Raw genomic sequence first — 26103 nt, 5'->3', positions numbered from 1 at the left:
AATCACCCTGAAACTCACCTCTGCACATAAACTCGATATTGTGAGGAAAAGATCGATGTCCTAGTACCCTGAATGTATTTGCTCTTTCAAATTACTGCATTACAGCAAAATGATGAAATTACAGAAGTACATCTAGAGAAAACGTTCAGGTAAGAAACAGGGTTATGGTTTTGTGTGCAGTAGGTTTCTGAATAATTCACAGCAGTGCCTCCCTTCTGTAAACTCCAGTGCCCCAGCGTGCACCTCATTCTTTATCTCCTGCACTCAACAAACAACACCTCGCTGGTGTATCTCTTTAGTCCTGCTACAGATTGCTCGTGCTCGCTGGCATATTTAGTACTGAACTACGATCATGCAGTTCTGTAAGCCGTACTTCAACCACTGGAAGATACAGCATACACCAGATTACATATTCACAGTCCATGCCACCCTCTGTTGCATTTTTCGATGAACCAGCAGCAATTATGACATGACAGATGGCCCATGGCAAGTCAAAGTCATAATAATTGAGGGAAAGGATGCAGGCAGACTCGTGTGCACACACAAATGTTTGTCTTACTATCCTTGTAAGGACCTTACATTAACATAATTATTAATGCAGCCAATTACTGACATGCTTACACCTAAATCTGACCCTAACCTTAACCTCAGTAACCAAAAGGAACCTTTTTGGCTTTTTACTTTTTTAAAATAAAGTTGTAGTTTTTGTATTTAAAAAAAGATATATAGAAAATATATGACAGATATAAAAATGAACATGAAGTGATAAAAATGAGTGCGAAGTAGAACCTGTTACACAAAGAGCTCTGTTGTCATAAACTTGATTCACTTTATCTGATGGTGTGTATTAGCTAATTACTGTACTTAAGTCTGGTTTTTAAGTAGGCCTATCTGTACTTCACTTGTTCACTTGTCTATCACTAAAGTTCTCTTTATATTTTTTAGTCATCATTTTTAAATCATAATTTGATTTAAAAATGCAGTTTTTAAGTTGATTAAGTTTTTAAAAAATAGCTTCAATATTTACATTTATGGCATTGGGCAGACACCTTTAACCAGAGCAACTAACATTTAAGACACAGTTGAAGGTTAAGGGCCTTGCTCAGGGGTCCAGCAGTGGCAGCTTAGCAGTGCTGGGGTTGGGTTTGAAATCATGACCTGCTGATCAGTAGGCCAACATCTTAACCCCTGAGCTATCACTGCCCCTATAGCAATACCATAAATATTTACCTATTGCTCTTCATTTTTGAATATTAATTCGTAGAATTATATTTATAAAATTAAGCTGTGCTATGCTGAGCCCTACTCACCCAGGGAAGTTGTCCTGTCTAGTGGTCTAATGACACATGGGTTAGGCGTCCTTTTGTTCTGGGCCTGGGCATTATGCCCACGAGTCTGAGTAAAAAGCTGTCATTCTGTGGAAATTTTCTACCCTCAAAGGAGTTACTAGCTGCAAAAGTCTCCGTCTAGACTATGTGTGTGGGTTTATTTATCTCTTTGTGGAGACCAAATGTCCTAGTGGTGACAGGAACACATGATGATTAAACCTTGTGGAATGTTCTTTTCCCCAAGAAAAAAAATAACAACAACAAACTTTTCTTAATTGAAAAACTAAAATAGAAACATTTCTTTAAGATTTCCTAAGGGTAGGGCTAGGATCAGCATTACTGCATACACAGATCAGTAGAAATACATTACTTAAATAGTAGTAGAATAATAAGGGGGGGGGAGGGGGGCGCAGTGTTTTTATGTCTTGGTGGGGACCTGGTATCCCTACACAAGGAATAAATGACAGTCTTGACCTTGTGGGGGACATTTTAGGAACATTTGCCTGGTCCCTAAAAACTGCTTTTTTTTCCAGCTTGTATTTAAAAAAAATGAGCCAAAAGGTTTCACTTTGGTTACTGAGGTGAAGGTTAGGGTTAGATTTAAGTGTAGAATAGCATTAATTAACTGCATTAATAATTAAGGCAATGTAAGGTCCTCACAAGCCTGTGTGTGTGTGTGTGTGTGTGTTTTACATGAGAACTGGCCCATCCTCCTGGGCGGAGATGCGCGCGCACACACACACACACACACTCCCACACAGACACACACACACACACACACACACACATGCGCGCGCGTACATATAGAAGCTCCACTTTTGCGCTCGCGCGGCGCTGCACTTTTGTCGGAGAGCGCGAGCTGGACGCAGCGCACAGAGCTCTCGGCATCTGAGGGACTGAAGCCCGGAGCTGGAGCTGGAGCTGGAGCTCTGTCCTATTGTGCTTCAGTGAATAGTGAAAGAGGACACTGGATTCCCAGCAGCACGTTCAGGCAACTTTTCCTCTCATGTCCTGAAGCAGACGCTGTCTCCGGGTCTTGGAGAAAGTTTGGTTTCTGACTCTGGGATATGTCACCGCTGATTCGCACTTGAGACAACAGGCGGGGAACTTTATCATGTAGGTATTAGATCATCACTTGTATCATTGTATTGCACTGATTATTATTCATTTTCGTCGCTATAATTAGCACTACACGTAACTCAACACAATGCATGCAGATGCACAGATCGTTCTGTGATAAAGGCTAGAAGTTCTAAGCGATTATGAATGTCATATCCTTTTAGGCAATAATACGAATGCACGCAGAATACGAATGCTATGAATGCACACTTCTAGATCCTAACTTTCCAGCTGTTGTGCAATAAGCCTAGTAATGAGAGAACCCTAAATGTGTATACACTATGGAAATATACGTGTGCTTATACGTCATGTAACTTTGCGTGTGTGTTGGTGTGTGTGTGTGTGTGTGATAGGAGACGGAACGCAGTGCGCGGAGCACCATGGTGAAAAACGCGTGGGGATAGACAGAAAAAGAGCAGAGGATCCAAGTTTTCTGGTGCAGAATAAATCTTTGGGAAGTGTGTATCATAGAGAAGAGCATGGCCTCCAGTTTAACGTGTGCGGGTGTGGTGTGGTCGCTCGTGTCCCTGCTGAGCGCCGCGGCGTGCTGCGTGGGCTTCTTCATGCCATACTGGCTGCTGGGATCTCAGATGGACAAGCCGGTGTCTTTCGGCACTTTCCGCCGCTGCTCGTACCCGGTGCGTGACGAGGCCAGGCAGGCCACGGTGATGCTGGAGCAGTGCGGACGCTACGCCTCGTTTCAGGGCATCCCGAGCGTGGAGTGGCGCATCTGCACGGTGATCACGGGCACCGGCTGCGGTCTGCTGCTGCTCGTGGCGCTCACGGCGCTGATGGGCTGCTGCGTGTCCGAGCTCATCTCCCGCACCGTGGGCCGCGTGGCGGGGGGCGTGCAGTTCGTCGGCGGTGAGTAAGCACGAGCTGCTCACCCTGTGACCCTGTGATTGCTCTGTGGAAATGGTCTAACACTAGACACGGCTGCAGAGTGGTGCATCACTCTCTGTCATATAACACTTTAAATCTGAATTACACCAAAGACAACAGGCATGCATGTGCAATCCACAGGACGTGTGTAGTCATTAATCACAGCTTTAAAGGAAGCTGGTGTTAAATCTGGCACCTGAGCAAGTCTTTTGTTTGCAGATAGAATGTTGAATCTAATATAAAGATAAAACCATGCCGAAGTCAGGGACCTCAGTGTTTCAGGATTATTATTATTATTATTATTATTATTATTATATGTGTAATGGTCTGGGAAAACTCTGCACATGATCAAATTCTGACATTTATCCTATACATAGTTCTGACATCTACAGACTTTCCTGAACTAAAATATGTTTCTCTACCAGAAGGTAAAATCTAGTCTGGCTGCCCCCATAAGTGAAAAGGAAGAAAACTGCATTTAAAGATATCATTCCAGTTCCTCTGAAAGACGACTTGCTTACGTTTACATTTATAACCTAATCTGCTTATGGAAAAATATTACTACCAAAATAATCTGTTTTGCATAGCTGACACAAAGCAAAAACCTGATCAGATTGTGAATAAATCATACTTACTTAGCAAAGTTTTACACGTCTTTAGGCAGACTGACTGCATTTACTGCTGCATGTGATCTCTGCAGGCAGAACGCCAAGCCAAGTTCATAAAGTAACCTAAATAAAAATATTTCCATGTCATTTTGGTTAAATATATTTGTGTTTTCTTAAAGTTGAGATGTCAGAAAAATAGCAGAAACACTCCAAAATCCGATTTGTTTTTATTAATTTTTAGTTGTTTTCCAGAATGCAGTAATAGAGACTTCAAACAGGTTTTAAGTACACTATATGGTCAAAAGTATGTGGACACCTGACCATCACACCCATACATGCTTGTAGTTGAAGTTGCTGTATCTGCTAGGCATTAGACATGACTATGATGAGACATCAGATATGAGGGTTTTTTTTATATTGTTTATATGTTTGAGCTGAAGCCTGTGGTTGTAGTCGATATATGGCCATGGCCATCTCCTTTATGTAAAAGAAAGGTGTCAGCTGAAAAATCATTGACCCTTTAAGAAAGTCCCAACCCCCTCCACCCTAGACTACTGAATATCTGGTAATGATACCAAAAACACTGTAATGTCATCTTTGGGTATTAGTTCCAATATAAATTTTGTCCATCACAAGATTTTTTTGTAGTATTTATGGCTTAAAGGTGCAGTTTGTAAGGTTTACAATGGTTTCTGTACTAATCATTTCATTTCACACATACCCCAGAAAAAAATGTGTGATTGGCTATGGCTACTTTATTCATTTTAGGCATCTGTTTACATTTTTCCAGCCTGGAAATTACCTCTAATCTCAGCCAGAACAGAGCCAGAACATGCTTAGCTCTGCCCTTTTTCTTTAAAAAAGCAAGCCTATTAGTTATACATAGTTGCAAGAGATGGGGTGCGGTTGGAGGGAAGGAGACAGCTTGTTAATTGTTCGATTGCAAGTGTGAATCTACTTGCAGGCAGCAGAAGACAGACTGCTTTTAAAACAGCGTTTCCCAGTCTGGTCCTTAGGGTCCTCCAGATGGCCCACATTTTTTCGCTCTTCCAGTTTCAAACACATTTAAAACATAATCAAGGACACAACGTAGCTGGTGTGGTGCTTCCTGAATACTCAGAAGTCCTTGACTATGCAAATGAGAATTGATTCGGTGGCCAGTCCTGATATCAAGGGTGTCTTTGCCTTGCGAGTCCAGGATCTGTGACACTCCTCTACTAATTTGTCCTGATACAGATGATATGACAGTCGCTTACATTACAGCAATCCCATAAAGCTCACACAAGTATGTTTTGGTGTCCACTTAGTGAGAGCATATCATATTCCTCAGAAGTCATTGTTCACATTGTAATAAAAAGACTATTCAATTCCAGCCTGCATTGCATTTCCTCTTCTGCTCATCCTTGTGGTTTAGAGAGCATTGATACCACAGTCCTCTTATTCAGTTGCTTCTGCTCCATGTAATATTAAATCCAATACAGAAGGAACCCGATACTCTTTAGACCTGAGAACTGAGGACTGCAATTCCGAACTCTTAAATTCTTCCCAACAGTGTGACATAATAGCCTTTTATTCACACACACACACACACACACACACACACACACACACCCCAACTCCCCCTCGCTTGTCTGGCAGAGTTTTGGCACAAAGTCGAAGATCAGAAACAGAGGCTATGCAGGGATTCTTTGAGGAATGCTGACGCTTATTTCTGTTCTGGTTCCACGGCTGTGTTTCAAAATGTGTAAACGTGCCGCACATCATTCACGAAGGGCAGTGTGAATAGCTGTGTGAACTGGCCACTGACTTCAGATGAAAGTGAGTTCTTTCTTTGTTGGCTGGAAATGAAGTGAGTGGCCCAGTCATAACCCTGTGTTTTTGGACAAACGCACACTGTCACACCACTGTGTGGGTGAAATAGTTTGACGTTCAAAGCAGAAACACACTGCTAAAAAGACAGAACAACCGAACAGCCTTGTCCAAGTCTTTCTGTACTTTCTGTGCTGTGTGCATTTTAGCTTGTATGCTCTGCACTGTGTTTAGAAATACGGCTGGCTCTTCCCTCTCATTAACTCAGCTTGCATGCACACACACACAATCACACACATACAGACCCATACTGTGGTTTGTCAACCTGCCACGAGCCAGTCACTTTACAATCGTGTTAAATAGAAGCAGATCGCTGCTGACAGCTCTTTCCTTATCACTCCAGCACTCTGGCTCCTTAAGCTTCCATGCATTTTAATGATTCAGTGCATGACTTTATGTGCAGGGTTTGCACATTAATCCAATGCCTTTGAAGTTTACCCTCATATCGGTTTGCACCGCTGTTGTCGTACCGCCCAGCTGAGCATGCACCTAGCTCCTACAACCATATAGTATTGGCCACTTTTCAGATCCATGGTACACTGATATATAAGAGGAAGCCTGGTGTTATAGAATGCAAATATATGCAAGAATTGATTCGTCCTGAGGTCTTTTGAGGGTTTTGACGGATGTAATATGTCATATAAGTTTAAGATGTTGAGCAGTTCTTTAGCGTAACTTAGACTGGAGATGATGGAGACCACTTTTTGATATCCCAAGTTTAGTTCCTACAGCTTTTTGAAAGTGTAGTCTGTTAAAAACTATTTGATATTACAGTGCTGTTTAATTCTTGATCCTGACTGACCAGAAGGAGAATTTATTTAGCATTTTTGGAAGGAGTCTCCAGTGATAGGGCTTTGTAACAGATGTAAAGCTGTTCTTCTAAGTTTTCAGACAAGGGAAAGTCTTCAAGACTGAGAACTTGGTGCATTCTGGTTTCTTAACATGACAAGCTGCAATTTTTTTGTAAGGAAAGACTGTTTATAACAGTTATAATGTAAATGATACCAGGAATTAACTTTTTCCACAATATTAAATGTAACTGCAAACTGATACAAAGTATCCATTGCAGTATTCTTTAATAAATAAAAATTCGTTAGAGTTGGCAGATTGCTTTGGTATAAGAGGAATGAAACACTTCGGCATGTGCTGTTATTGGAAAACAATCAACATTGTGGTGGTAACAGTAACTGCTTTGCATCAGGCCACATCACATCACAATGGCACACCCTGCCATTGATTATTTTTGTATAAAAGCATGCTTTATTGTGCATTACTCCTTCCTTATTACTTATAGCAGAAATTGAAAAATGCTTTCTATAAATATCGTTTAATCTCATTTCAAATCTTCTCCTTTTTTTCTATGATAGAACTATAGCTCTAAATTAACAGCACATGTGAGATTCTATGTGGTTTATTTTCCTTTCATGTTTGTGTCACACATGGACATATGATTGCATTATCATGGATTATTTTTACAGAAAAGTACAATCATGACATTGTGGCACTTGGGAATTCAAAGTGAGACTCTATAATGGCTGTAGTTGTCATAAAAACTGTCAATTTAATCAGGCGACAGTATCACTCACTGTTCTCTCAGTATCACTTTTCTTTTTCTTCTAACAGGCTCAGTAAAGGCAATACACAGGGAGTGTATACTGTAGCACCTCAATTCTAAAAAGATCATAATGCATTCCATCATTACATGATTGCTAGAGAGTTTAAAAAGGTAAATGATATGGATTCTTTGCAAACTGACTTGGTTTAGTTATTGTTCTTGTCCCCAGCACTTTTCCAAACATGAGGTGAAGTGATTAGGCCTTTATTAGTCCAGCTTTTGGTTCCTGAATTAATAGCACACAGTTAATCCTAGTTCACTTGAGTTGAGTGTATGTTATTGTGAAGATCTAGTTTTGTGCGAAAAGAGCCATCAGCACAAAACAAGCATCCACATAAACACTAATGGTGTTCGATATGGAGGTATAATTGTAGCATTGCCTCATCTCATTTCTGACAAAAAATACTTTCTACACTCACACACAAATGATGCTGGTATAGTTAAAGCTGATTGCTAATTGAGCCCAAACTACCAAAGAAAGCGAAGGAGACAGCAAAGAATAGAACGAAAGAGAAAATGACCTTCATATTTAAACCTCACCCATTGTGTTCTCTTCATTCCTTTTGTCCTGTCTTAATGACAGACCAGAGTCCATGGCAATGACAGAAACCCCCTATGGTTCTTCTTCCATTCAGCTGCTGTCCATTTAGCCAATAACTGGTAATTCCTCTGTCTCATCACAAAAATGGATGAGATATTCTCACCTTCTCTGTTAAATGGGCTGTCTTTGTTCTCTCAGAGATGATGGATGCTTATGGTATTGCGTTTGAGAGGAGAGGCTGATATATTACGAGGTTCCTTTGGGTGCTTATTATAGATTAGTCTCTGCTATTACACAATGGTTTATGGTTTACAATATTCAGAAATTTCAAAATGCAGCGGCTCAAATGGATAAACCAAACTGTGTTTGATAGATACATTTAATTTCACATTCCATTCAGCTATATTTGTATAACCATATTTATTCCAGTTTGTCTCCTGTGACTTACTTCCCAAATAACTTCAATGCACAATACAAATTACTTCCAGAGACATGAATCTTGTTTGTTATGGGTGTGGTAGTGTTCTTTTTCAAGACGTGTAACAGAAGACGGTGTTTGTAGGCGTAGGCCTTTGTCATTAGATTGTCTTTTAAGGCAAAAATCAATCAGGCTATTGTAGATGTGGGCGCAGTGATGGAATTCACTAGGCCGGTAAATTCCAGTTATTTCAGACTAGTTATTTCATACAAAATCAATACAGTTCAACCTGTAGGCATGCAGCTTGCTATGCAGAGTGCATATCTGGATTCGAGGTGCAGTTTGCAATATTTAAACATGTTTTTAAAACTATAATAAGCATTTAAACTCAAAGACACTTAAAAAATTTTCAAAATATTTCTAAGCTGGGTAGTGTATTTGGCTTTTTTCTTCATTTCAGGCTTCTGTTGAAATTTATCAATTCAGAATTTAGTTCCGCCCCAATTACAACAAACCTTCTTTACATCTTTTCCTTAAGGCAACCAGTGAACAGGGTTGCCAGGTCTCAGCAAAATTTCCAGCCCAACTACTTATCAAAAACCATGCAAGAAGACCAGAAACTAGCTCAGAGAATTTGTGAGGGAAAAGTGTAACAAATTATTCTTCTTTTCCCAGTCTTTGTGTAGAAAACGAGTTCACTGTGTTATGCACAAATTTTGCATATATGCTTTTTTGTCGTCCTTAAACCCACATTCCCTCTCCCAATATTTTCAACATATCTTACAACAGAAATGATTCTGTGCATTGTAGATACACTATCTGCACTTCCACGTTCCCTTTGTTTTGCCATAGGCTATTTTTTGCAGAAAATTGATTATTTCCATCTTTTTCCATGTGCTGCCTTGTTCCAAAAGTAGCCCAATTTGGCGTGAAAACTCGATTCCTCGCCCTTCCGGTTAGGCATATATTGTCTAGGCATATGCACACAGAAGATGCAGTCAATTGGGGGATGGATTGTCAGTATTTTATTCTGCAATTGCAGTTATCTTCACAGGCAACACAGGGATCTATAAATTACAAACTGCTCCTTTAACACAGAGTTTCCCCCAAGTTGATCCACATTTGAACTTTTTCCGAGCTCTGAACACATCTAAAACAAGCACCAAAGGAAAGCAAATAGCCGATGCAGTGTTTTCTGAATACCTGTATGTCTTTGAGGATATGCAAATGAGCATGATTGCTAATGGAGTGATTGTTTCATCATCATTCAACTTGGCTGCTCTAACTATTAAAGCCCACTGGTTGAGTCTCCTGGCATTTGATATAAAGCTGAAGTCAGACTTAATACCAGTAATTAATTAGCATTATCTTGTCTACGCTCCTGGTTTTCAGCGATCAGGCTGCTAAAGTGGAGAATAATTAAGTACTCTTATAAAAGCACATCTGATACCCTCAAAGGTGCACAGGGAACAGTTTACCTGGTGAGGCCGTATCGCTCTGCGGTAATGTTACTGATACGCCATTCTAAGTTCTCTCCCTCTTATTCTCTTTGCCTCAACGTTTTACAAAGTTTCTCTTGCCCATGGTGCTTGCTTTATGTTCTGAATCCAAGCTCTACTTCAGTTCAACTTTCACCTAAATTACTTTTCTAGCCCACTCTTTTTCTCACTTTCCCTCTGACCTTCTCTCACTCCTCTGTGTGAACTAAAGCAAGGCCCGCTGAGTGGAAGAGAAGCACTGCCCAATAGTGTTCACTGACCTGCAGGGCACATATGAAAAAGCCAAAAAAAATGAGAAAGGGAGATAGAAAACAAAAAAGGGATTGTCAGAGAGCAGGTCAGCTCAGTGCCGGACTGTCCAGCTCCAGCAGGGATTTGTCTCAGTCAAACAGGATATCTACAGCACTAAAGGTTAGACAGGAAGCATTATTTCAGTCCATTTGGATTCTAAACCCTTGTTTTCAGCTCCACAGGGCCAAGTGTGGAGTGGCCACTGCACCAATCCTCACTCAGCTCTGTCTGAAATAACTAAAGCACAGCCTGCTGTGGAGGAGAGGACGCCTGTGGGGATTGTTATTGCTCAACCAATGTTCAAATTAGGAAACGGTTGTGGGGGAATTATTTCATGCCGAAACATAGTTGTGGTTTTGTATGAAAGGTTTAAGTGAACTAAAATTTGTCAATGGGCAGGTTTTGTTTCTGATTCTGCAGACAGAAAGGCAGACAGTGTGATGTTTTATGTGATGTGAGAAAATTCAAATTTACAAAAAAGTATAGGTGAGTGACTCACCGTTCAAGCTGAGAGATCATCAACTTCACAGAAACATTCATTACATTTCATTTATTACATTGGAGTTTGCTCAGTCAATCTAATTCCCTTTAATTAACTTTTAATTGTGTGTCGAGCTATATGACTAACATTTCCAGGCATTTAGACATTTAGTTTAACTGCATAGTCAAGAATAGGATTAAGATCACACAATTTAGGGAGACTTTTAAGGCACCAGGTTTAAACATTATTTGAAAGTTACTTTAATGGAAGAGTATGAAATGAGTTCTCTTACTGGAACCAGCTGGAATTCTTTCTATTAATGTACACAACAAATGTTCACATTCCTAGTCAGCTTTACTCAGGAGTGGAGAAATGTCAGCAGCAGCAGGAATGCCAAAACAGTCATATACATATATATATATATATATATATATATATATATATATATATATATATATATATATATATATATACATACATATCTTGACCAATTCTGTCTGTTACCACAGTTATTATTTTTGTCTATACCTGCTCATGATATTTTCTAATGAGCTTAGTTGGTTCTGTTTAGCAAAATATAAACTAATTATTCATTTAAAACACAGTGATGCCAAGCACACCTGAATTTACACTTCTGCTGTGATGATATAGTCTGTTTGCAAGTGAGACACAAGATTCAAGGCCATAATGAGATAGGGTATTGCATACGGAGAAAGAAAATATTTTATTAGATTTTTTTATTAGAAATATTTCAAAATTCTGTGTTCTCTCAGCTTTTCATGGGCAGAATACGAGCATGTCTCATGGTGGGATCCTTGTTTATGTTCTACATACAACCATCCCACCATTTCAGGCCAACAGGAGAAGCACAATCTATACCCTGACTAAACAAATATCCTCTTACCATTCACAACCTTCCACTAGAATGGAGGCTTGGCACTGAGATGTTTTATTTCAGCCAACACACTGTAAAATCTTTGGGGTTTTTTTTGCACATGCATGTGAAATTGTGGTTGGAGCTGTGCCTATTGTGATGTGCCATATACAGGGGGTCCAAACGTCTGAGAGCACTAGTAAAAATGCTTCTATTTTGCATTATTTTCTAATTCCATACAACAAATTTCATTACAAATTGTTACTGACAACAACTTGAGCGAAAAGTAGAATCTTTGAAATATTTACATGAATTTCAGAGTGTCTTAGTATTTGGTATGTTCCCTTTTTGCTTAATGACAGCGTGCACTTGAGCACTTGAGCTGGCATGGACTCCACAAGTTTGTGCAAAACCTTATGATCCATTTTAGATCAAATCCATCAAAGTGTCATCTAAACACATGCAGGTTAGGCATGAGGAAAATCTGACCTTCTGTACAAAGCAGTTAACATGCTCCATATCAGAAATTTGCTTACATTTAAATAGAGCCATGCAGATTCATGAATATTAAATATTTTTTTCTATGTTAAATATATATCAAAATTCTAAAACTTTCTGTTTATTTCCAACTTTAAATGAAACAAAAAAAAAAAAAACCCAGATTTTCAACATGGTCTCAGACTTTTGGACCCCACTGTATGTGCGGTAGTTGAACCATTATTGTATGCAGACACAACAACACAGATTGACTCCAATAAGTTCAGACATGCTGAAATGAACCAGTGAATGTTTTCAGTACTTGGCTACAGTTTACACTGTCTGTATAAGTAATTCTTCCTGGCTTTGGGGTCAGAGAGTGTGTGAAGCAGGTGAGTAAATAAAGAAGTGTGTATTACGAATGTGCCACAGGAAATCCATCAACTGCCTGCTTTTTTTATTCAACCGTTCTGCCATCCTGTGGAGTTAGTTATAGGCATGTACAGTATTTGACTTTGCATGGGGAAGCAGTGCTGTCTTTGAAAGATGACCTCAAAGAAAGCAGAAAAAAGTGAAGTTTCCTGACGTAGCCTATCCTGACAGTAGCTCTTCTTTGAAATGTCTGCACAGCTTTACGGTGATAAGCTGTTTTAATACACTAAGTGCTGACTCGGTACTCCTCGTCTGAAAGCCTTTGCTCTCACGTCATTACTCACACATGGTCACTCATGATCAAGCTGGTACACCAAGATCCATAATGTCAACGTAGTCAAAATAATTTGGTGGTTCTCTGAAAAACGGAATTAATCCTGTCGTAACTGTGGGTTGTAAATACTCCAGTATAACTGACAACAGATGAATGCAGGCCTTACTTTCTGTAATTTAGAGAAATCCTGTTTTTTGAGGGGGTTCATGCGCATGTCCTGGCATGTATGATATTATACAGTGCATAATACTGCACTACCTTGTTAAACATGTGCATAACAATGGCACAGTGACTGTAAATGCCAGAGTGCATCTGTCATCTGTTTGTTCTCCAGAGCACCACTTCACTGAGCCTGCACAATTTATATGCCTCATACCAGCACTTCCCTTTATCGTCACATGTATTATACTATATTTTCATATTTTTCAATTCTGTTTGAAAAACTGTTTTAGATTTGTATGAAATTGTGGTTATGGCTTGCACTTAGTGAGCGATTGACCGTAGTTTAATAAAGCTAAAGCCAAACCCCACCAACCACAGTTTGTATAAACCAAACCATCTGTAAAGGACTGCTCAGGGCATTTCAAAGCCTTTCTGATTTACAATACATAGATTTTTACATTAAAAAGAATTTTACAGAAAAAGAATGAATAAACGACAATAAATTCCTAATAAGTATTAGCATATTTAATTAAAAAAAAAATTACCCAGCTGTGTGAGTACATGAATTTTACTCTGTGAAAGCTCTATAGCACAAACTGTGGGTCATTTCTAAATTGTTCACAATTGTGGCCAGTGATTCTGTCACTTATTTAGACCCAAACGTTAAAATGAAAATCATACTCTGATGTAAATTTCACCTTGTATAACTTGCCTTTTTCTTACATTTAAAGTAGCAATGTTTTGATAATTAGTGTAATGATATGGCTACTTCAGGGTCCCCAGTTTGATTCTGAGCTCAGGTTGCTGTCTCTGTGGAGTTTTGTGTTTTCTTCCACCGGGTTCTCCAGTTTCCTTCCTGTTGATAGGTGGATTGGCTATGATAAATTGACCCTAGGTGTGAATGTGTGTATATGGTGCCCTTCAATGGACCATCCAGGGTGTATTTCTGCCTCATGTCCAGTGTTCCTTTGATCCACCACAACCTTCACCAGGAGAAAGCGATTACAGATGATTAGTGAATGAAAGTACAATATTCTCAGGTTTTATCAATTAGAAGACAAAAAGAACAAGAACAAAAGATTGCCAATAGACCCTTTTGAAGATTATACATAGTAAATACGGTAACAGTGTGTCTAGTCTAATGTTTCATTTCATTCCTTTATAAAGCTCTGTTGCAGACGTGTTCATGCATGAAATAAATGGCTCGGGTCATGTGACCAATTAAACCACATGATTATATTCATATGAAAGAGCTTCCTTTTCAGTACAAAATGCATCAACAGCTATTTTGGAGCTTTACATATATGAAACAAAATTTCAGTCACAATGGAACAGTGGTGATTACACTGTGAATACAATTTAACTGACTTGCTTCATGATGAAATACAGTGTTCAAATTAATTTTTTCCAGCATTAGAGAAAGTTATGCTTGAGCATAGAATCCCAATTGCTTAGGCTCTCTAAGCACCAATGTGGCTGAGTTGAACTGAAAAAGGGATATCTCCTCACAAATCTCCTCCGCAGTGTAGAGAAGGAATATTGGATGATTTTTCTCGTACTTCCTCATAAAAATTTTCTTCCTCTCCAAGTCCTCCAGGATTTAATCTCTGTCGCACAGCGGTTGGGTGGCCTCGTGGTATTATGGGGTATCTTGTTCCCATGGCAGCAAAGGGTCACAAGCTTCAGTGGGTGTGAAACAGTTGGAGTTGAGCAGATCCACAGCTATCTTCAGCAATCCATCAGTAACCGGTCCCTTGAGCAAAATTCCTTCTCAGAAATAGACAAAGAAAGAAGGGGAATTTCCATAACAGAGTTTATTTACATCTGAAAAAAGGCACTTTTAAAGGAAGACATCTTCAAATGTTTAAACTGAAAACAAACATTGAAAGGAATGTTTCTAGTTACGCTGATATATTCAGGTGGTGTGTGTCACCGCTGATTTCTATCTGATGGAGACTGTGGGGCAGCTCAGGATGTGAAATTTCTTTGCACAAATAGAAACTATGAGATTTTGTTTTACTTCCTGTCTGATAAGGAGAAAACATAATCTTGAGCCAACATGAAAACAGAACAGCAGGGAACAAATAACCGTTATCGCCTTGGGTACGGTTCCCTAATCACATCACATAGCAAAACGTGAGCAAAATGAAGTTTTCAGTTTCAGATTCCTATTGTAAATGTCTTATTATGCCTGTCAGTGTCAAATAGCAAAAGATGAATTATATCATTATAATCTCAAGTAAGATCTCATGACCTCAAAAATGCAGGATATTTACTTTCCACATCATGCTCAGCTGAGCCTTTATGGTATATTTCCCAGGGAAAATGTAATGCTTTACATGCAGTTCAAAAGCTCTGCTTGGTCTACATAAATAGAGACATGGAAACAAACAGCTTCTCCATGTTTACAGAGCACACTGGGTTGAATCAGAGCGGCGTTTCTCATGGAGTACTCCATAACTCTTATGTTACAAGTACAGGGGTCCCCAGTGAGACTCAGTTTTTGGTGTTGCATGTCCATGCGTTCCTGCACTGTGGGTGGTCAGAACAAGGGTCATAAATTTAGCCTGTAGAACTAGGAATATTCAGTAAATATAAATCCTAACAACATTGTATTGTAAAGTTTGCCCTGACCTATAAGTGTATAAGTCAAACCAGCCACTACATGGACTAAGCACATATGTGTGTACAACCCAGAAATTTGTACATCATCCATCAAAAGAAACCATAAGATTATTTTAAAAAAACTGCTGCAAACAACTTCTTGTAGCAGTCATTTTTCTTAGTCTTTCCCCTGAAATGTTCTGTGTCTCTTACAGAACTTCTCAGAGATCATTGGAGCTGGATAATGACCTCTCTCAAACCTTTCAGTCCAATTTCTCTCAATGCAGCTTGATTGGGTAAGGTCATGTGACTGGCCAGGCAGTTTCTTACAGATTGCACTGATTCCTTCTCCTCCAAATACATCTTTCCTAGCCCAGAACACTTTTCTAAATAGGTAATACACCTCATAGGCAGTATATCTATGTTATACGTAATCACTCCCCTTTGAATTTTCCACATTTTGTTGTAACAATACAAAATGTGGAAAACTTTTGGGTCCAGAAATATGGTGCTATTGTTACTTGTAGCCACTGTGCTGCTATGGGACACTTTTCACTTTTATTATGATCCTTCTGTATATTTTTGTCCATTTTGCTGCTACTGGGACAATTCTACCACTGCCACTGGGACCACTTTTCTGCTTAAATTGTAAGACAGTGTAGAGAGTTAGTGTGCGTTTATTGTACTGTGCTATTGCATTGTGTCACACCATGGTACTTCCTGAAGAAACAAGATTTCTTTCCAATGTATATGTTATATGGAGAAGTGACAATAAACCCCACTTGATTTGACTCAATTTGACTTGACTTGACTCCATCTGCATTAATGCTCATAATCAGCCTAACTGCTGATGTGGGGTAAAAAAAAAGAAAGGCATCAAAATGACTCAAAACACATGTTCTGATTGTGATACCAAAAGCCAACATGGTCTTACACTTGCCTGTCTGTAACAATAGTACAATTCAACTTGTATAAAAGGTTAGTGTTAGGGGTAGGACCGGGGTTAGTGTGCTTATGTGAAATTGAATGAAATCAAATTACATCACCTTGACTTGTTTGATTTTTTTTTTATTTTATTTTATTATTTTTTTTTTACAAATTTCTCATGATATCAAGGTGTATCAAGATATGAGAAAAACGAGTGTTGCTGTCTGTTAGATCATAGTTTCTCACTGATGAAGAGTAGAATTCTGTAGATACAATCAGCTACTCTACAGTGTACATCTTTATGCAGTACTGATCAAAGGTATTAGGCCATGATGATGCCTCCGTTGATATCTCACCCAAGGGGATGTGAAACACTTTTCCACCAAATGGTAAAGTGTAGTTATTACCAGTAGTGGAATTACCACAGTGAATACATCCTAGCTGTCAAATATCCTGCTCTAAAATAACATCCAACGTCTAGAAGCATTGAACCTAAAGCCTTAAACTGCAGTTGTGCTGCTGAGCTATTGAACAGCCTGTATTTTTAGCTTGAGTGAAAGCTGAAACTGGGGCCCTTTCAGAGCTCATTCTTCCCCCTCTTTCACCTGTCCAAAGCACTGACAAGCACACCACTCTCTCTATTTTAACAATCCTGCTGTGAGTGAATGCTTCCTTTCCCATAAACCCCTGTCAATTCATTGTCCCTAATCTTTCTCGCCTAAACCAGACGTATCAGACTCGTATTAGGTTTTCCTTCCCCACTGCTTGTATTCACACCTGTGTTGTGCTCGCAAGGCCAAACCGAATACTGCTGAACCGAATACTGCTGAATTGAAAAAAAGAAAGGTCTTATCAGCAGAGGTGGAAAGTAACATTGTGTAATTACGTTGTTACTATACCTATTTCTGGTTTTAAATATATCTGTACTTGAGGTTTTTCTGTCACCTAATGCTTTTGACTTGTCCTTACTACATTATAAAACAAAAATCTCTACATTATACTCACTACATTTTCAAACACTACATTACTACGTACATATAATCATATATTTATACTAACATCAGACCTCTTCAATTTGATCTAAATTCCTAACAAATCTAAACGTTAACAGATGTAACAGCATGAATGAGACCTAATGCCTCGCACTCTACTCTGTTTGTTGTTACGTACTATGTGTATTCATTAAGGCAGTTTGCATTGTGACACCTAACTTTTAGCATTCAGCTAGTCTTAGAGTTATTATCATGTTAGTTAACATTTTATAAAAAATAAAGCTGTTATTAGTTAGGTAATATTTTCTCACATTCCTTGGTTCCTTTTTGAAAGGAGCACTAATTTACCATCAGAAACTAATATTAATGTGCGATTTGAGGCAGATGGATTTCTTGGTTTTTTTGTTGTTTTTTTTTTGTGAATCTCTTCTAAACTTTTACTTTCATACTTTAAGTCACTTTAAGAGTTTATCGTCTTCTATATTAGTATGAGAGAAAAATTTGAAGCTGTACTTCAACCATTCCCAGACGATTTATTTAGATGAGTAATTAAATAAAGAATTTGGGTACCTTACTACTTCTGATTATAAGAATGAAAAAAAATTTCTACCTTTCTCCTTTTCTCTTTCTTTTGTCTCTGCATATCATTGTTTAGTGACATGTGCGTATCTTAGTCTGATAGTTCAGGATTTGTGTTCAGAATGCAGGCTGCATTAGACAAACTGGATCATTCACCGACAGGTTGGATTTTGTTTGATGTTATATAGGAAAATGCAGTTACTCAGGCAAAACTAACATCAAATGCAGTGTGTGAAATTGGCTTAACTGCCACTGTGCTAAAAATAAGTAACAATATTCAGGTTGTAGCTGCTTAAACAAACTTTTTAATGTTTGACAATTCATGGTCAACACTAGTGAACGTATCTCAAATAATATGCTTTTATACATCATCTGGGGCTACAAACAACAGCATAATGGTGGAAAGTATTAGAACTTTGCTGTAATTGCTATTGCCATTTTTCTTTAATGTTAGTTGAATGTTATTAAAGTTTTACATGAAATTCTGCATAGGGTTGTGGCCGGAATAGTGGCACAGCATAGATGCACACTTGAAATAAAGCTTTGCATCCCAATTTCCATCTGAATTTGGACTTCAGATACAGATTGATTCATGCAGACTTAATCACATCTAGCTGATGTTAATTTCGTTTTGACCAAATCCCTTGGGCGTTAGGAACTACAGAGCTACCATTGAACCAACACAGCAACACTGTTATATTGTCATTCATTTTGCACCAGTGAAAAAAATCAAATATTCAGGAAATACAATCATGTCCTAGACATTCCTAAATCCCGAATGCACATTTGCCTGTCGTTATACATAATGTTAACTGAATGATTGAAAGTTTTGTTGGCTTGTTATAAATTTGTGCCTTGTGTGGTTGTTCAGTTCAACTGAACTGCTGCTCTGGTTAAATGCATCTTGTCAGAAATCAGATCAGTGATCAGAAAGTCTGAATGAGGGCTGCTTTGCAGTCTGCTGACTGCTCCTTTTCACCCCAGCTGAATAGTTCTCCTTTGGTTTAATTTAGTGCTTTGGCGCCTGGTGGCACACACAAAGCAAATCCCTAGTGTACCAGCGCAGAACATTGTAGCTGATGAAAACAATCTCTTGTTCTTTCATCCCCAGCCTGCATTATGTGCAGCTTTAATGAATCCTGCCAATATGGAGCATTTCCATAAAAGTAGTCAAATGAGAAGGCACTATCTACTAGAGTAATCTGAAATTACGAAATTATGCTGAAATTATTGACTACTATTAGATATTTGATCTGAAATAACACTCTGCTATATATGTATACATTTATAACATTACCAAAAACCTTATTGTTGGTGTACTGTGCTTCTTGGAATATATTACAGGGTTTTCAGTAGTAATAATACGGGTGTGCAGTTGTACTAATTTGCACGTGAAATTACTTTTTCCAAAGTAGGTGTCAGGCTTAGTACACTGCCAGTCAAAAGTTTTTAAATATATGTTCTATTACAGTTTACCCACTACTGGCAATAAAATAAGGAAAATAAAGAAACACTTGTTCTATCACATAATTTTTTTTGTTTTTAAGCACTTCATTGCCGTCTAATGGGACTCTAAATGAGTGTTTTATTAAAGTATAAAGTGTACGTGTTTGGTGAAGCCATTACGCTAAGACTGTAAGTTGCTATAAGCTGAGATTTATCTTACAGTTGATATTAGACATTGTTAGTATTAGCTGTAAGATAGTTATATGTTGTGTGCTACAAGTGTCTATTTAGAGTGATCCAGATTAACCTTTTCCAGTGAGAGCTAGATCTTTTTTCAGTTCACTTATATGCACTTCTAAAAATTGTAAATTGTAAAAAGTGTAAAGTGCATTGCAAGTGCACAATACTCACACCATATATTCACTTGTTAGCTTATAGATGCTCATGAAGGACAATTCAGGAGTGATCAGAGGTAGAACATAGGAGATAGGAGTGGAAAGTTAAAGTCTGATTGACCTACAATGAAAAAAATTTACAATTTTGACCAAGCTCTGCATATTATGTATAGTATATGCTTGCTAAAATAGAGTGAGCATATCCTGACACTCGTTATGAATGTAACAAGAGCAGGCATAATGTATTATTAAGATGGCATTAGTTATGGAGAGACAGCACTTTGTCCTCTCAGATGTCTAAAGCATTTCGTCAATGTGATGTGAATTCTATTCATGGTATGTTCGCTTGCTTTGCATTTTTTGCTTGCATTTTGGCATCCATCATCTGACCAAAGGTGTGACATTCCTCAACGGGATTCAGGATTGAAATGATTATCTGATATGTCACTGATTGATTTGGGAAATAAATATGGAGATGTGGAGTTTGATGTATTGACTTGACTTAATAGTTCCTGGTTGAGTGACAGGACATCCACAAACGCAATTATGTCCAGTAAGTCAGTGCCGTGTATTCATAGAGCGATTGTTCAAACAGAAATCCTGAGGTATGGATCTTTACTGTTTATAATAGTACAAGATCCATTAACTAAATGTTTTTGTATGTGTGCCATGTATATGTTTATCTATAACCATATAATTCCTTGGAAGCTTAGAAGCACTTTTAGCTGTGCCACTTATTACAGCATGATACCCATTTCTACTTTTCTAATACTGAATTCAGAGCAAGTTATAGTAGTTCCTTTACCTCCTGACACAAAATGATAACTACAGGGCAGAAGCCAGCTGGGGGCCTTCAATCAGTCTGTCTTAATGAGAGGTTGTGTGCTATGAAATTGCTAATAAAGGCCAAAAGCACAATGAGGTTACTGGAGTCAGTGATATTTACCTTGTAGAATGATCTGCCATGTAAGCCTGACTTCTTATTCAAGAGTGGTCTCTAAAACTAATATGCAAACCTGATTGAATAGGCAAGCATGCTTAAAGGCACACAAGTCAACCTCATATCTCATATCTCATATCTCAGAGCATGGCCCTGACTGGTGCTCTATATATATTTGGTGCATGATTCATGCATGCTCCCCTTGTGGCCCCTAAGCCCTTCACTCTTTCAAAGCACTTCTTAAACAGTGCATGTTCATTTATTATTCAGTTTTACAAAGAGCGTGGGAGAGAGAGAGAAGAGAGGGAATGAAGTGCTCTTCTCTTCTTCAATGACTGCTACATTTTGTCCTTTTCCCGAGGTTTGTGTAGGCACATTACTACCAGTTGGCAGTAAATGGTGCTTAGTTCTACCAATTTTCCTACAAATGGTTTTATTAAAGACAACCTGAAACCAAAACAGACCACTTCTTTAACCTTGTTAGTTCATGTTCCGGTCATATATAATACAAAATTCACCCACATCGATGATTTGAGCAAGAAAATTTGGGTTTTTTTTGCCTGTAATCTTGAAAAAAAAATGTAGTCACTTTTTCCTACTGCTAAACATCTGCTTTATGTATGTGCAGAAATAATGTTAACTAATAGTATCATGCATTGATACTATTTTCTCAGACCAAGTATAAGTACGTGTTATTTGGTACTTGTCAACCTACTTAGTATTAATCAGAGAACCTTTTTTTTTATTGCTGTTTAAATTGTGGCCATGAAAAGGACTCAGATGCATGTTCATGCCCTAAGGCTACTAGGCTCGTTCTTTATAAAGTTAGCTAGGTGATTTTAAATGAAGGCATTTGATTGAGTGGGGTTGCAGTGGAGAGCGGATTTTATTCCTATTCAGAAAAGCTTTTGTACACCTGTAAGTAAAGTATGTTTCATTGCCAGAATTATTGTCAGAATCCCTCACTGTCAATTGCCAAAAATGGCTGGTTGTTAAGACATTTTTCTCATCTAGCTAGAGTTTTCTGCAGCATTGGTTGCTGCTGTGTGCTGCTACTGCTAGCAATGAACTTCTTTTGCTGATTTTTATGTTTAAGATGTTTTGTAGGAAGATGCTGCTCTTTTTTTTATTACTATGTGTGTCAGCTGTAACATATATATATATATATATATATATATATATATATATATATATAAATACAGTACTGTGCAAAAGTCTTATTTTTTTTAGTACAAACTTTGTTATAGATTTTTATTTTATGACCTCTACATTATTGATTCAGTACAAAAACATTTAGATTTCCAAACATAAATTTTCCAGAACAAAATTAAATGTTACAGAAAAATGTTTGTATGTCAGTAAAGAAAGCAGCATATTACATAAGAGACATTTTTCAGCCAAAAAACATGATGAAGGCTGCTGGTTTTTGCTGCAAAAATAAGAAGCAAGTGTGATAGTCAGAGTCTCCAGAAGAACTGTGGCTGCTTCTGCAAGACGCTCAGCAAAACTTACAGCTCATTTCCTTATAAAACTGCACACACTGTACCTGAAACTACTATTTTTTTTAAAGCGAAGGGTCGAAACACCAAATATTGTCTTTGTTTCATTTATTACTGTTTACTGCTCTTTATAGTATTTTTTTTTGTAGAAACATTTAATTACATTATTTTTGATGGCATCTTTGCTCTACAGCATTTCTTTGCATGTTCCTAAGACTTTTGCACAGTACTGTGTATGTATATTCACTGCTATATATATATATATATATATATATATATATATATATATATATATATATACATATATACATATAGCAGTGAATATCCTTCCTGTTTTATTAGAATGAGTAAATGGAATGAGTAAACTGGCATTAGAATGAGTAAATGAACTGGCTGGAGCTTGGCAGTTCACAGTAACAACAGTAGTGCTGACAATACATTATGGGTGATTAAGGCATTGCGATTACAATGCTACAGTTTGCAAACATATAAGAGGTTCTTTAGTGAAAAGGCAGGCAGTTTTGTGAGTGTAGTGTGCAATTGTTTCATTTAATTACACCATACATTTCAGTAGTCAGCAGCTAATATGATTTTTATTAGTGCAACAAAGGTAGTTTATGAGATTACAAACGGTTATTGAACACTGAACGTGATACAACTCCATTGTGAAACGGCATTTACTAATCCTGTTTTGGCTACATTGCCAGAGTGGTTTTTTTTTTTTTTTTGCAGGAAACTAGCACAAAACAGTGCTGTATATTTGCTCTTTTTTACTCCAGTCACCACAATGCGGAGGAGAGGGTATCTCAGATAGAGATGGAGTTTGCAAATATGCTGGTATTATTAACGATGTACTCTAATTAGGTACACTGGCTTGGTAATTACTGATCACATTTTGGCTTGGTTATTATAAAGTCATTATTTTGATTACGTGTAGTGATATATATATATATATATATATATATATATATATATATATATATATATATATATATACATATATGTGTGTGTGTGTATGTGTGTGTAAGTATAACTTTCAAAGGGCTTTGGAAAATTAAAATTAATATAAAAGATGAGCTTGGGTTGAACTCACCCAAAATACAACACAGAACCCTATTCAAGGCTTATTTTTCCTTTTCTTCTGCTAATCTGCATATCACAAAAATGCATTCAACAAAGGGATTTCCCTCAGAATGACTTTTGAGTTTTATTGTGATAACACTGCCAAGGGTCAGAATTAACAATTTATCATAACAGTTTATCAGAGTATTGTTATTTCATTGAATTTTTTAAAACCAGTACCCATATGACAACTGCATATCTTGGAAAAAATTTTATGAATAAAATGTCACTTCAAGTTACAAGTTCTCAAGATATTAAAAATGGCTGGTCTTAAAACTTATGAAGCAGAAATTATGGTGATACGCCTCTTCTGAAGGCTGAGAAAAGTGATTTGGTGCAGGAGATAAGTGGGAGATAACTATGATGTTAATAACCAGTAGAATCCCAGAAAACAATAAATGTTTATGGACAAATCATTGCCTCAGCTAAGAAATGTATGTGCATGGATTACATAAGATTATGTTCTATCTTAAGAAATTAAGCATCTCAGTGGTTTATGACTCATTTGAAATTTAAAGCATTTGTTGTATTCTAACTGAAAACAATTATCAGTACCACAAATTTTTTTTTGAGTCGGGTTAAAATCTAAAAAAGGTTTTTGATGGAAAATATACAGACGTTTTCTAAATTAAAAATCACCATCTTTGCCTTTGGTGACACATTTTAGAAACCTGAATCTAAAAATTGTTTTTAGCAGCAATAAAGTATGAATATCTTTCACACTTTTTCATCTTTTTATCATGTATAAATAGACTGTTTGAGTGTTCAGACACATGCAGGACCTAAAAACTCACCAGAAACACGCTGTGTCTGAACTTTACCTTATTGTATGAAAGTACAGGTGTCTATAATAAGATTATGGCAATTTATCCTGTTGAACAAGCAGTGACCAGAAACTAGAGAAAGAGCAATGTGCCTCCTGTTCTTATTTTATTAACCTGTTTTATTGAAGCTATGTACAGTATTTTGCAGGGCTTTAAATGGCATGATACACACTCCACTGATCTGTGACGGATTTTGATTTATGAAGGAATCATGAAATTATATAATAAAGAATGTTAGGTATTAAGGTGATCCATTCAGATTAGATTTACCAGAGAAATGGTTTCAGCAAGAGAGGTAAAACAGTGAAATGTCTTCAGAAGTTTTAAACCAGAAGTTTAGCAGCTTATTATTTCAGGCCTGTGACCCAGCCTGATCTTGGCACATGGCTGTATTTGGATTTCAAATTCTCATCATTCTTGGGGCTTGAGAAAGTGTTTGTGTAATGAGCAATGACTGAGCCAGACATTTTATAAGATTCTGTTGCATCTGAAACGCGAGCCCCACTACTAACTCTCTCTAATGAGTTCATGCACAATGCTTGGCAGGAGTAAAAGATCAACCTTTTTGTTCCCGAACACTAAAACACCTATTGTGGAGGAGGAGAGGGGAATGTTATCTGAGAAAAAGAATAAAAAAAATTTAAACACTTTTCTCACTCTACATCATCTAATACTAAAGTCTTTCAAGAAATTTGCAACACTCCTAGTTTTAATGTATCTGTTTAATGCATGTACTGTATACTAGACTAGAATGACAACATAATGATTTAATGATGAGGTTTCCAGAAAGAAACACTGCTTTGGGTAAGAGGAGAAAAAAAGCTTTCCTGATGAGCGATCCAGATGCATTGTGGCAGAAGGAGGTGTAGGTGTGGTACAGACATGTTTCCACTGGGTGTTTCATGAAAAATAAGCATTGAATTTCTGCTCAAAAATGTATCCTTATGTCATATAAAAATGTGACCCAAAGGCCTCCATTTTGGCTGCAAGGAAAAACACATGGCGACATTGGTGTGTAAAGCCACAATGCTCATTTTGCTACTGTCGAAGCTGTATAAAATTAACTTCAGTTCACTTCAGGCAAAGCTTTAAAGAAATCTAGATCTAGCACCGTAATGAGCAAGCCAGAGGCATCAGTGGCAAAGAAAAACTCCCTGAGAGGACATAAGGTAGAAACCTTAAGATGAAACAGAATCAAAAGGGAACCCATGCTTGTCTCGGTGACAGCCAATAGTCAGATTTTACTAATTACAATGAGAATGTTAGGTATGAGCGCATTGTAAAAAGAAGTCTTTTAATCATGACAGACGTTTTCGAGAGGTGTAAAAGAGAGGTTATAAAAAAATAAATAACAATAAAATTTTGAGTCTGTACAATGTCCACAATCCAGAAGCATGGATACTAAAATATCCAGTTGAATTATCCAGTTGAAATATCCAGTTTTTTCAAATTTCTCAAACCCCAGGGATCCGTGAAGCATAACTGGGAGTGTGTGTTTTTTTTTATTTAGTTAACAAAAAAGTGTTCTGTCAGTGGAATGTTCAGGAACAAAAGGCTCTATGGCTTCAATAAATAGCCAAAATATTAGGGTACATGTTTAAATAATGTTCCTGAAATAAATCAGAAATACACCTTTACTGAGGGGGTCTGTGGAATTCATTTTACAGTTAAAGGGGTTGCTGACTGCAAAAAAGTTGCTTTAGACAACAGCATTTCCTAATCAGGACCTCATAGTTGTCAGGACCTCAAAGTATGTGTCATTCTCATGCTCTGGAGTACTCAAAGGTCTAATCCTTGTTATTTCAGTAGTTCATGATTGAAGCTTTAAAGGCAGCATGGGTGTCAAATTCAGGTCGTGGAGGGCCACAGCTGTTTTCTCTCTTCTAGTAAACTGAACTCAACTGA

The 26103-nt window shown here is 37.6% G+C and overlaps 1 protein-coding gene across 1 annotated transcript in view; it reads left to right on the top strand.

The window, feature by feature from the left end:
* Window positions 1-2094: 2094 nt before the first annotated feature.
* LOC113539345 (LHFPL tetraspan subfamily member 6 protein) overlaps window positions 2095-26103 on the top strand; it is a 55758-nt gene continuing 31749 nt past the window's right edge. The window contains exons 1-2 of the mRNA XM_026935059.3: window positions 2095-2444; window positions 2801-3311. Of these exons, the coding sequence (XP_026790860.1) occupies window positions 2927-3311 (385 nt within the window). The 5' untranslated portion in view covers window positions 2095-2444; window positions 2801-2926. The remainder of the gene's footprint in view (window positions 2445-2800; window positions 3312-26103) is intronic.

This window comes from Pangasianodon hypophthalmus, chromosome 14 (genome assembly GCF_027358585.1).
Source record: "Pangasianodon hypophthalmus isolate fPanHyp1 chromosome 14, fPanHyp1.pri, whole genome shotgun sequence".
NCBI classification, from domain to species: domain Eukaryota; kingdom Metazoa; phylum Chordata; class Actinopteri; order Siluriformes; family Pangasiidae; genus Pangasianodon; species Pangasianodon hypophthalmus.
Note: the sequence above shows the minus strand (reverse complement) of the source record. Positions and strands in the feature narration are given on the sequence as shown.